The sequence below is a fragment of the Passer montanus genome, unplaced genomic scaffold (assembly GCF_014805655.1).
Source record: "Passer montanus isolate IOZ18808 unplaced genomic scaffold, ASM1480565v1 scaffold90, whole genome shotgun sequence".
Classification (NCBI taxonomy): Eukaryota; Metazoa; Chordata; class Aves; order Passeriformes; family Passeridae; genus Passer; species Passer montanus.
Window position 1 is genome coordinate 1,430,896 of NW_024374368.1, and position 13,305 is coordinate 1,444,200.

Sequence of the window (13,305 nt, forward strand, 5' to 3'; positions counted from 1 at the left end):
CAATTTTCCTAGAAGGGGGAACTGTGGGAAAATAAAGTGTTCTGCTTATTTGGAAAAATGGCAAGCGAACACCAGATTGGGACTGATAAGAACAGAAAGGAAATAAACAAAAGGAGAGTAGTGCAGGCATGAAGGAACAACTGACAGACTATGTTGGCTCCACAGGAATGTGAAACAGCTGGATGATAGGTTTTTCTAGAATCTGAAGTGGAACTCAGAGGGGAAAAATCTGATAACAGGAAAACAATAGACAAGATTTCATTTCTTGACCACAGAAAGTACAACCACTGATTACTGCTGCCAGTTACTTCAATGAAATGTTATTGCTAGGAATAAAATTTCAGTATTAGTGTACATCCAGGGAATTGGGAAAGGTCATAGGTGATAGAACTTTTCTGGTTAGGTTATTTTGTTGGTTTTTATTTTTAATATGTAAAAATGTTCTGGTTTGGTTTTGTTCTGGTTTTATGCATTAAAACTGAATTCAGTGAAAATGTGTAGTATTTATAAGCAAGGAAGCTTGCCTCTGAAGGTTAAACTTCTTTTGGGTACATGGTGTTCCACTTCTGATTACCCAGTATCACATAGATTTTTGGGAGTGATTTCAGGAAGGAATTCAAATTTTGCTTTGCATGGGCTTTGTTTGGTTAGGGTCCCTGTTGTGAGTGCCATAGGTTTAGGATGGGAACCAGAATAGTCCATAGATCTTTCCACAGAGAAGATGTTAGAATAATTCACCTGAATCAAAGAAAGTAGAGAATAAATAAAAACTATATAAGCAATGTAGTTTCATAGTTATTTAAGTCTTGTCCAAGATTTTTTATGTGAAACTGAGAACCAGCCAGGATCTCATTGTAACTTGAGCTGAGAGTTCTTCAGTGACACTAAATAAATGTTCATGTACTGACTAATGAAATACAGCATTAATACAAATATAGATCAGCTGTCTCTCAGCGAACTAAACTCACTGTTCCTGTCAGATTTTTACCTTGCATGTAACAGGACCAATCTGACATTATGTCCTGTGGCAAATTTTTAGCTGTTGATATGAAAAATTCATTGCTTCTGCAACTGCTTGTTACTGTCTGATTTAGTTTATTCCTCCCTTGTTATCTGACTTGTTCTCATTTAAATGCCTATTAAATTTGATGTTTCTGTGTAGTTAATGTAATTGTCTCAGTATGAAACTTGCCGAGAATGCTGTACAACATTCTCATGCTTACTGGAAGATACACAGAGCCCTGTTAGGGTTATTGGATCCTGGCTGCCTTTCTCTGTTTACTCTTTCTACTTGGCCTTTGGGTTGGAAGTGTATCATAGCGACTCATGATCCATGACTTGAGTTTCATGGCACTGTTAGGAGAAATATGCCAGCAAACCTCATTTCTATTCCTTGATCTTGGGTAAATATAAGGATAGAAGAGATGCCTCTTAACTATGACAGCTGGAAGGCAGTCAGAATGGAATTCAGTCCCTACAGTTATTATGGGACAGACTTTCAGCTGTTTTTATGGCTTATCTCTAGGCCTGCTTGTTTAGTACCAAACATTTATTGCCTGAGACAAAAGCCCCTGAGTATGTATGACTGTCGCTGTAAATACTATATGCAAATATTATAAAGAAAGAAATATTATCAAAATCACCTATCTGAACACTGAATACCAGATTCTAGTATTATTTCAGATCAGCTGAGTTGAAAAAAATTGAGGTGGTGAAAAACATGCATTCATTTAACCTCAGCAGAAAGATACTTTTACACTGTAATGTCATGTAGGCTTAACCAACGCATGGTAATTTGTTAAACTACAGTAACTCAGTATGTGTTTTGCTGTCAGACTGGAATAGCAAATAAGGTGTGCTGAGGTTTCAATTTGTTTTGTTTTGTTTTATCTAAGTTATTTATAATAAGCATGGAACAATCTGTGATTTTTTTGAGTAAAAATGTGAATTGTAGACAGTAAAGTAGGCATGAGCAGGGTAAATGCTGTGTACAGGTTGAGGCAAGGACTCTGTAAGAAAAAATGTTACTGATAGGCAGCTAAAACCTGTGCTGTGAGGGTGTCTTCAAGATGAAAATCTTAACTATAATTTCTAAACTTTGGAAACCATGATTTTCTAAGATTATTTATTCTGATAATTAATTTTCTATATTTAAAGAAATATATAATACCATATATTATTCTGTGATTCTAATACAACACTGTTTATATTATTTTTCAAAGTTTGCATATATTTTGACCATTTTGCTGGTTACCTAGGGGGAATGGTGATAAACATCTGTATTTGATGGTTTTTATGTGTATACATGTTTTTTTTTCCTTAGAGAATGGTTTTTCTTGCTTTCCCATGAAGTACTGAACCCTATGTACTGCCTATTTGAATATGCTGGCAAGAGCAACTATTGCCTGCAGATAAATCCAGCATCAACAATCAATCCTGACCATCTTTCATATTTCTGTTTCATTGGGCGCTTTATTGCCATGGTAGGTTAGATTTTTAAGGTTTTATATTTGCTGTAGCTACGCATTTACTCCTGAACAGTATTTGTTTGTACAGTTATTAAAGGTTATATTAATCTTATAGAAATGGAAGATTAAGGCATATAAGTTTATTGAGCCAATACCCTGAGAGTTAAGTCTCTTGCACACTCGTGTTTCCTGGGAGAGTTATCAAAGTTCATATGACATTCGATATAATATTTTATTTTCATCAATTGGATGTGTGTATTTCATGCAAACTGTTGTCTGAGTGTCTGAATACTGATGCTCTGAAAAATGTGACTAAATATTTTCTGAAAAAGGCTCCTCAGTTGGACCTGGTATACCTGAGGATATTTGAAAAAATGAGTTAGAATGTTTTGCAAAGTGCATTGGGCCTTAATTTAAATGTATATAAAAGTCAGATACCGAGGAGACCAGAAGCTGTCAGGAAGCTGATTCTCTGCCATCTGATTTCTCTTAAACTACAAGCTGATCAGGCATGTTGTGTCATTTTTTTCGGTATCACTGAGTCGGTCTTCTATATTGACTCCTGTTCTGTCACATTTCTTTCCCTCCATGTAGTGATACAGTCATCTTTCCACATAATCATCGTGTCTACAGGTAGCCCTCAGCAACATCCCTCAACCTGGTGAATAGTGAAACCAAAAAGAGGAGATACAAGTGCATTTTCATACTGAAGGGTCTATTGCCTCATGTTGTTCAGGCTTTTTGTACAAAATTAGAATAAACACAAGCCAAGCATAATGTAAATGAAAAAATACTTTCAGGCTTAAAATAAATTAGGTTTGGGTGGTTTCTTAGTTCTGCTTTTCTTACAGGTGCTTCTTAAGAAATGTATTCAGCTATGACAATAACATCTCTGATTTCAAGTGTTTTATGGCTGAGTTCACAATTTTTGTGTTGTCATGAAAATTTACCTCATTGGGTTTACCTTTCAGTAGGCTGCCACCTTTTTTCTTTATTTTAGAGTCCTCAGCAAGTTACAGGGCCGCTTAGCAGCAAGGTGTGATAAAGCCAGTTAGGTGCTAGAGCCAGTGTTTCTTTGCTGGTGATTTTTGATCCTGTCTGAAAGAAATGTTAGCTTTAGGAAAGCTATTTCATAACAGTACAGAGCATAGTAGAGAACTTAATTAAAGTAATTAATTAATTAAAAGACTAACTTTTATTTCCTGAAGTATTTATGTGTTTATATTTTAAATTCTCTAAGCGGGGCAAGAGAGAGACCTGTGTAATGCTGCCTGATGTGGTCTGTTGCAAGGTTTGAGTATTCATGGTTTATACTGGATGGAGCTTTCTACAGTGCTTCCTGGGATACCCTCTAGTGGCTTAAGATAGCTCAGGTAATAATGCAACTGGGAAATGAAGTGGCAGTTTCTGTTCTTCTCACAGTTCTAAAATAGTAGTGAGATTTTTAATTTTAAGTGCTGAAGTAGCCACAATTGTTTTCAACTGAAACAGGATTAAACATAAAGAATACACATATTGCTTCATAATAAAAACCTGTTAAATTAAGTTGGCTGAGGCAACTTTTATATCTTGATGTAAGATTATTATACACATCAAATAATGTGATTTTAAGCTTAATTTTGCAAAAGCGGGAAATCATATACCCAGATGCTGTACTTGACATGGAATTTCTACCAGGTCACCCTCCTATGAGAAGAATAAACTAGTTTAAAAGTAAATAGATGTATACATAAACAAACAAATAAATACAGGCCTTTAAGAGGACCTCTTCAAGGTCTCCTTAAGCAGAAGAAAATGCAAAATAGATTAAGCCTAAAAGGGGGAAATTAGGTGGGGAAAAAAGATGGAGCCTAGAGGAAATGGGCTGTTAATTGGCTTTTCTGCTCACAGAATTTCGGCTGAGAGGGAAGAGAAGCAATGAATGCCATACATGGGCTATGTTTAGGATGGTTTTTTTTAAAGAGCTGTTTTAGTGGAGAATGTGTACTTGATAAAGCTGAGGGGAAGAAAGGGTTTTCATGGTTATGGTTGTGTTCTGTGATATCTGAGATGCACTGAGTCAGTGTAGGGGTTAACACTCTGTGTGTGTGTGTGTGTATGTGTGTAATGCTGGGCTTCAGTACTATTATTATTCAGCTTACACCCTATGTGCATGTGTGGTGAGACAAGTGTGACCATGTTTTGGGTTTGGTTTTTTTCAATTTTGTGGAGGACTTAATTCCTCGGTTCTGTTACTCACCTGTAAAAAAATGTGGTTCCCAAAGCTCTTTCCTACAAGCTGCAGTAGCATTCTGTAAATGATGATGTTGCTGGATGTATGTATGTAGTAAAAAATGGCAGTAATACTCAAGTAGGATCTAGTATTCTGATCAAGTAGGATAAAGTAACATTTTGCTGTTATGCCTATTCACATAACTAAGGGAAGAAGGGATGAAGTCCTTTTATGGGAAGTTATATTTTTAATCAAAGGATTACTAAATTGTAATAGCATATGCTTGGATAAATTTTGTCCATTTTTTTGCTTCCCATTTAATTTAATGTTTTGTTCTTTATAAATATGACTTTATAAAGCTGCCACTGCTATTTAATGCTTTTCATTATTTGAAGGAGAAAGAAAAAAAATACTTCAAGTCCAGAAATACTTTAATAATTCAGTAGTTCAATAAAAACGAAACATATTTTTCTGTTCAACAGGCATTGTTTCATGGGAAATTTATTGACACTGGTTTTTCTCTGCCTTTCTACAAACGAATGCTGAGCAAAAAGCTTACTATTAAAGACCTGGAATCTATTGATACTGAATTTTACAACTCCCTAATTTGGATAAGGTTTGTAGTTTATTTTTTTGTATGTGCGTTTGATATATTATGGATTTTTTGTTCACCTAGAATTCATTGCAAAATTTTTTTTCTTTTCATCCAGGGATAATAACATTGAGGAGTGTAACTTGGAAATGTACTTCTGTGTGGATATGGAGCTCTTAGGGAAAGTAACCTCACATGAACTGAAATCAGGAGGTTCAAATATCTTGGTAACTGAGGAGAACAAAGAAGAATATATTGGGTAGGAAGGTGTAGATGCTGAAAAAAGTGTTCCGTATTTCTCCTGTTGCTCTAGTCTTTTTTGACATGTTGGTTTCTGTTGGTTTGGTTTTGTTTTGTTACTTTACTTTTTCTTCCTATGTTACTATGTAATTCTTGTCACTGTTATTGAAATGGTACCTTGGTACATGTTGCTATCTTGATACACAACTGGTTGGTACAAAAGGATACCATGTGTAGAGAAGATGACCTGTGAGGCTCTTATATGTACAGTGAGAGAACATGTGAAACTGAAATGAGAAAGCTTGTTTTCAGTAACTTCAGGTAACAAATCCAGGTAGAGGGAAGTTGTCTATTTGACAGAAGATCCTAAAATAGTTTAGAACTTTGCTATAAATGTGGAAACTGAAATTCAGAATGGTGTGTAACATGCTGTGATTTCAACAAGTTTTTTAAACTCTTTCTACTACTCTTTTCTGCTTATTTCCTAGTTTTATCTGCCCTTCTTTTTCTGAACCTCTTTTCTGATGTGTCTATTCAGTGATCTCAAAAGCAGATGTACACACACCCTTTTTCTGTGATGCAGTGTATGTCCAGTGCTGCACATAAAGTTTCCACTTAAATTAGTGGTCTTCAGTTTCTCAGAGAAACAGTTTCTATAGTATATAGATAAATGAAGGTTAATAATAATATTTCTTTTTAACTGGAATGGTAATCTAAGTTACATCTTGCTACTCCATTATTATCTAAATGTGAAGATTTGTGATAATATAGTGTAGTAGGCTCCTTATAGTTAATGGAATTGAACAGTGTAAGAAATGAAACTTGAGGGTTTCTTACGTGATGGGAACACATACACAATCCTATGTGTTTGAACTTCTTCATGTTGAATGCTAATTGATGTTTAATACCTGTTTGGTTTTGTTCTATCCCAGGCTAATGGCAGAGTGGCGATTTTCTCGGGGAGTTAGAGAACAAACCAAAGCTTTTCTTGATGGTTTTAATGAAGTAGTTCCTCTACAATGGCTGCATTATTTTGATGAAAAGGAACTAGAGGTGAGTTTTTTTTATTCAGCATTTTTACTTTTTGCAAAGATGATATGTATGGAGATATTAAATAGATAGGTCACCTTGAATCTCTCGTCTGTGCATGCTGTATTTGATAGCTTCTGGAACATGGAGAATTTATTAAGAGCAGTGGGATAAAATCATGATAAAAATTGAATCAGTGTTCTTGAATCAGTGAATCATCATTAAAATGTATTTTTGGAAGTTTCTGTGAAAGTATACGAGATCACTGATGGATCTATGAATCACAGACTTTTCCCTCTGTGGTAGATGGGCTGAATTACTGTGTAACAGACACAGAAGTTGATTGTAGTGCACAGTGATCGCTTAGGGTCAAATACCACTGTCTAAGACAGGTTCTGGGGTTCTTATATTTAAAGCCTGGAGGAACCAACAAGGCATGAAATGGAACTTTGCCAGATCCTCAGTATGCAACCCAAGGGCTGATAGCAGGGATTGCTTGCATGCTCCACATTTACTTAACAATCAGCCTGGCCTGTGTTCACTCTTGGGGTTGTGATCTGGAGTAGGGACAAAAGGCTCTGTAGTGCTGTGCTCATTTATTTCTGTGTGATGTGACAACTTTCCCTGTATTTAATGAGCAGTTTTCTGAAAGATTCTTACATTAAGTAGGGAGGATTTTTTTCTAAAAAAATACTTTGCTCAGTCTTATTCAGTGTTGAGTTTCATAGAAGGCTTTGCCTTTAGAACTTTCAGCTTTCATTGCTTCTTGTAATGAATAATTTTCAGACTTACAGTTTGTAATACGTTTTTCCTTTATTAGTAGTAGCAACAATTTAATCATTGTAGTTTTGGAATATGAACATTTAATGGAAACGCTAATATACACCTTAATATAAAAATTCCTCTTATGGAAAAGGTAGTAGCTTCTATTACTGAGCTATTAGTTGGAAGACACCAAGTCTCTGATATTCAGTCTTTCAGAGCACTCATACACATGCACAATTTTGGATAACTGTAAACTTAGCATAAATGAAAATCTAATTGTGTAGTAAAATAAAAAAGTTACCAGTCCTTTTTTCAGAGCAGAAACTTTCATTTTTGTTACCATGTCTCATACAAAATAGAAAATACTCTTAATTTTTTTGTTTAATTGAAGAAATTGTTCTCTTTTCTAGGTTATGCTCTGTGGTATGCAAGAAGTAGATTTAGCAGACTGGCAGAGGAACACTGTTTATCGTCATTACACGAGGAATAGCAAGCAAATCATATGGTTCTGGCAGGTATGTTAATCAGTTACATTTCTGACTTCTGTAGGTTTGGTTTTGATCTGTAGCACAAATGGCATGTGTAGTGGAGGGCTGTCCAAATGAAGGTTCTTACAGCTTCCTTTCTTTTTTTCTTTTCAGAGAAGGAAAGGAGGATTACTGGTCTTTAGGGAGGATACTTTAGGGTGAGAAATGGCAGACAGATTCACACATTACATTTGGATGCTGACTTGTGAATATTTTCTTCTATTTCGTGTCCTTACTGATTATTCAGTGAGGGTTATTTTATTCTTAGTGATCTACCTTCTAAATGTTCTTATATGTAATACACCTGTACGTCTTCACTTTGCAGTACCTGAAGGGAGCCTACAAGACAGATGGAGAGTGACTTTTTACTAGAGCAGGTAGTGACAGTACAAGAGGAAGTGGATTCAAAGAGAGGGTACCTTTAGGTTAAATATTAGGAGGAAGTTCTTTGCTGTGAGGATGATGAGGCACTGGAATAGATTGTCCAGAGAAGCTGTGGATGCCCCATCCCTGGAGGTGTTCAAGGCCAGGCTGCATGGAGCTCTGAGCAACCTGATCTAGGGGAAAGTGTGCCTGCTGTCACAGAGGGGTTGAAACTAGATGATCTTTAAGGTCCCTCTCAATCCAAACCATTCTGATTTGGTGATCTAAAAATGTCACTTAGTACTTACGATTATTTGTCATATTAACTGTTGCAGTCTAGCCCTGCACTAGTCACATTTTAATGCAGTTGGCTAAGGAAAACCCTCAAATACTATTCTGGCACTATTGTACAAATTTTCCTAAAGAGAAGTTAGACCTAGGGTCTTCCTATCTTTTGAAAAACCACCATTTTAGAGATGCTTTTGACGAAGTTTCTCTGGGAAACTTTCTCTGGCGGTTATTTTCTATCTTATTTATATAATAAGATCCGATGGTGAACCTTTTTAAGATACTTTGCACTGAAAGAATCTAAACCAGAAGTTTAAGCACCAACATGTATATGCAAGTTTTTCTAAGTCTTGAAATACCCAGAGTCTGTGGCTAGACTAGTGCTGTGTTTAATAACAATGGCAGTAGTCTTTGTATAAAGCATTGACATGATTTATATTTTAGTGTAGAATACAATAGGTAAGGATTCTTCTTTGCTGTTCCCAGCCTTCACATTTTAATGGCTGACAGTGCATATGAAATCACTGTTCTTTTCTCTCCACCCAATTTTGCTTAAGTAAAGAAATGCGAACAGGTACTAAACAAGGTGGTGTATTTTCAAATGGAATTATACTTTTTCAACCATTTCATGGGGTTTTTGGTTTTGTCCAGCTGTGTTAAAGCTTCTTATTAAGTAATTTGAATTTCTGTGCCTAGTTTGTAAAAGAAACAGACAACGAGGTTCGCATGCGACTTCTGCAGTTTGTCACTGGCACTTGCAGATTACCACTGGGTGGATTTGCTGAACTTATGGGTAAGTAAAAGGTGACCAGAACTGTCTTATATTGTCACTGTTTCATTTGCAAATGAACCATGCTGCAAGTGTACAGATAAGAGGAACTTCATGTTCATCACCTTGGATCTAAAGGGCTTTTTATATCATAAATACCATGAATACATTTATAAACTATTTGGAAATTAGCTTGTTTCTGTGAGAAGCATGTTCATGTAAGTAATGAACTCTGCTGTGTCTGAATTGTGTCTTATGTCATGTATATATCATGTATGGTACTTAAAAGGAACAGATTACACTTTTCAAAATCTTATTTTCTAGGAAGTAATGGTCCTCAGAAATTCTGCATTGAAAAAGTTGGTAAGGAAACCTGGTTACCAAGAAGTCACACTTGGTGAGTAATGTGTAAACTTTCTGTACCTTTACTCTTCCAGGTTTATCTCTTCCAGGCTTGCATGGGCCAAATCAAATGAAATTTAATTTGGATCAATTCTCTGTCTCTATCTTCAACTTCATTTGATTGCCCTGACATGCCAGTATTGAAAACTTTCCTAGTTGCCCTCTTCTTAAATTTTGCAACTGTGCTGAACAGTTTGTCAATGTAAGATGTATCAAAATTATAAGAACATCCTTGCGTAGAACTGAAAGGTGTTTTCCTAATTATTTTAGAGAATATTAAATAACTGAACAAGTCATGTGATTAGTAGGCACATAGTTATTATGCAGTAACATTATAAAATATAAAAGTATAAAGATAAAATGAGAAGAAGTAGCATGACAGAAATGACAGCAAACCTTCAGAAGAAGGATGCTTAGCCAAGAATGCTGATACTTTTTCCCACCAGGCTTCAGATGGGCCATTATTGGCTTGGCATTCCTGTGCATACTGAGCTGGTGCATAAGGTACACAGATCAGTTTTTTATATAGACTGCAAAATGGACACACTTTCCTTTGGCAACCTGTGACAATAATATTCATCGTACTTTTAAACTACTTAAGGGTATCCTCTATTTTACATTTTCTCTGCTGGAGTTTGTTTGAGTGCTGTTTGCAAGAGTTTATATATCTTGTCTAGGATAATTTTGAGGAAGACATGGAATGAAATGTTTTGGCAGAAGTCTTTTAGGGCAAAGTTTAGAGGGAAAAAACACCCACCTATATTCCAAGCATGTGTAGGAAGGAGAAAAGTTCAGCTTTTTCATGCTGCTGTTGAAATTTGGAGATGCATCAAAGTAGGATTATATTAAACTTCATGCTGAAATTTTTCTTTTCTATGTATTACTATTATAAGCAAATATTATTGTGTCCTGTTTTTATATTATATTCTTTTGAAGTATTATAGTTCCCTGTATCTTGGACAGTCTTTAGTCTTTCACCATTCTGGTTTTTTATCTGGTAATAGTTTTTTGTTTCCTAAAATATTCCTCTGAAACTTTGACTGTTTTTCCTTCTTGTAGAAATGCCAAGGCAATGAGATTGTGCTGATTGATATTTCTTTTTTTTCTAATTGTTAGATCAGAACATTTATAACTTCTAGTATAACAATGGAATTCTGTAGAGTTCTACATGGGATTTAAGTAAACTTAACAAAATTCTGTTTTTTCCTGCTCAGTTTTAATCGTTTGGATTTGCCACCGTACAAAAGCTATGAACAACTAAAAGAGAAGTTGCTCTTTGCCATTGAAGAAACGGAGGGATTTGGACAAGAGTAGAAGTGACTTCTAGTCAAAAAGGATATCTTGAATAATAAAAGGCCCAGCCAACTAAAATTGCACACTTAATTGTATATAAGCTTTTGTTCTGTACAGTGATCTTTCTGGAACTCTAAAAGTTTAATTGTTCTCCGTTCTTCCACAAATATATGCAAAACAGTTCAGCCTTTTCTACTTTTATTTATTGCCCTTTCAAAAGACCAGAAAAACCCCTCCATAAATTTTGAAAGCAGACAAGAGACTTATTTAAAATATATATATATAAAAATATAAATATATATACTAATGGGCTCTAGTTTTATAGAGCTTTAAGTGTATGAAAAGTTGCAGCCATTCAAAAGGGCCTGGATTTGCTTTATCTTGGCTTTATCATTCAAAAAATGTTTAAACTGCTCAGTGTTCTCTAAAGAAACATCTCCAAGTTTGTTTTACTGCATGGCTGTTCTAAAAGGTGTTAAAGGCTTAGGCCAAACGTATCCTAAATATGTAGAAAGATGCTGCTGGTATTTGAGACGACAGAATCTGTTCTTCTGTCAGTTTAATTTTTTTAAATACATAAATAGCTGATATATCCCTCTCTACTGATGTAGCCAAGGTCATGAATAAAGCCTTTACTACTTGCACAAGTCATGTACAATGAGATGAATGTGATTTAATGTTGAAAGGAATTGGTGCCACTGTTCTGACTTACTGCAGGAGCTGAACAGAGTATTTTAATTCATTTGAGCAGCATTGAAATTTGTTTACATAGTACCTTGGGTTATTACCACGAGGATGTTAGGTAATCTTCAAAGAAAAAATAATAAAAGAGAAAATATTACCCAAATTCTCTTCTTGGTCTGGTGTCTTGCAGGTTTTTTTTTTTTAATTTGGTTTTGTTTTGTTTGGTTTCCCTTTTCAATCTGTGATGTCCTTTTTATAACTTTGTAGAGTTATATTAATGTAAACTGAGCTATAAGGGTATACAAAAGGTAATGTGAATTTTGCTGCTTTCTGTGTTCTTGTTCAGTTTCAGATACTGGATCTAGTAAACTCAAATAAAATGAAAGTTACTTAAGCTTTGCACCAATAAAAATATTATTTAGTATTAAATACTCTCATTTCTCTAAAATTCTTACTGAAATTTAGATGTATTTGAATAAAGTACATCTAAAACCTGTCATCCTTTTATGTAGATCAGGTTTGTCCTAAGTGCACAATAATATAAAAACATTTTAAAATTAGTTTTATTGGCATTTTATTGGCATATATTTGCTGAACTGCAAACACGTTTAAAAAAATACTAAAATTTAACACCTTACTCATGTGAATTATATTAAATGCTACCTTTAGCAAACTGTGCTTCCTTATTGTAGAGTAAAAATTGTGTTTTAAATCACCATTTGTAATATGCTTTAAATATTACCTGTAAATTCCATTACATTTAAATTACACAGAATTTTGTACACACATGAAAATAATTTTAGAATACGATTCAACACACTTGTGTTAACATATCATATTGCACTGTTAAAAGTGTACATGCAGAAAAAAACAGCTATATCTGTTCATGTATCTTTCCAATGCAGCAGCTGAATTCTGCCAAAAGTTTATTTTTCTACATATTGGATTGTCTCAAGGCGTTGTATTCAATATGCACAGCTTACACCCTGGAGCTGTAGCTGTACAGAGCTCTGGTCACAGCAGTGGTGCAGTGGGCTCAAACAGACTGCTGTCTTACATGAGCTTTTCTGTAAGAGCTTCAAAAATTTCCACCACTTTGAGGGTTTTTCATACACCACCAAATATCTTTTGCAAAATCATTTTTATATAGCACTAAATTAATTTGAAGTGCAAATCCACATAAATTATCACTTATGCTGTTAGAATGGAGGAATTTTAAGAAAAGAAACCAAGAAGGTCAAAGGCCAGGCACCAGGAGTGTGTGTGTCACTTGCCTAAAAGACAAGGAGGGCTAAATGTCACAGTTAATGAATTTGCACTAATGAATGACTTGGTGACCCACTACCAACTGCTGAATTTTGTGATTCTGTGAGTAACTGAACGAAATAAAAAAGACAGCACACCACAAGAATGTAGTTGTTTTATTGTTTTGGTAACTTCAGCTGTCTCATACCTGCAGTGGTTTTTCCTGGGGGTAAGGATTAGAATCGTGAAAAAAAAACAAATCCAGTATAGGATAGGTGAATTGGTGTCAAGGGCCTGACTGAAAGAATGGTTCTGGAGGAAAAGAAAGTAAAATAACATCTGTGTGCATATGTGTACAGTACTTGCATTTTCTGGCAATTTCAGGAAGACTATGTTGTAATTTTTTCTTTTCCCACTTAAATTCCCAT

General features: G+C 35.0%; 1 protein-coding gene across 3 annotated transcripts in view; it reads left to right on the forward strand.

Moving 5' to 3' along the window:
* WWP1 (WW domain containing E3 ubiquitin protein ligase 1) overlaps positions 1-13,043 on the forward strand; it is a 59,445-nt gene extending 46,402 nt beyond the window's left edge. For 2 of the 3 annotated variants that reach the window (XM_039695611.1, XM_039695610.1), the window contains exons 17-24: positions 2,324-2,483; positions 5,163-5,296; positions 5,391-5,531; positions 6,445-6,565; positions 7,717-7,821; positions 9,181-9,277; positions 9,578-9,650; positions 10,870-13,043. In XM_039695611.1, coding sequence (XP_039551545.1) covers positions 2,324-2,483; positions 5,163-5,296; positions 5,391-5,531; positions 6,445-6,565; positions 7,717-7,821; positions 9,181-9,277; positions 9,578-9,650; positions 10,870-10,969 — 931 coding nt within the window. In that variant the 3' untranslated portion in view covers positions 10,970-13,043. The remainder of the gene's footprint in view (positions 1-2,323; positions 2,484-5,162; positions 5,297-5,390; positions 5,532-6,444; positions 6,566-7,716; positions 7,822-9,180; positions 9,278-9,577; positions 9,651-10,869) is intronic. The other variant, XM_039695612.1, reaches the window with a different exon arrangement.
* Positions 13,044-13,305: the final 262 nt, after the last annotated feature.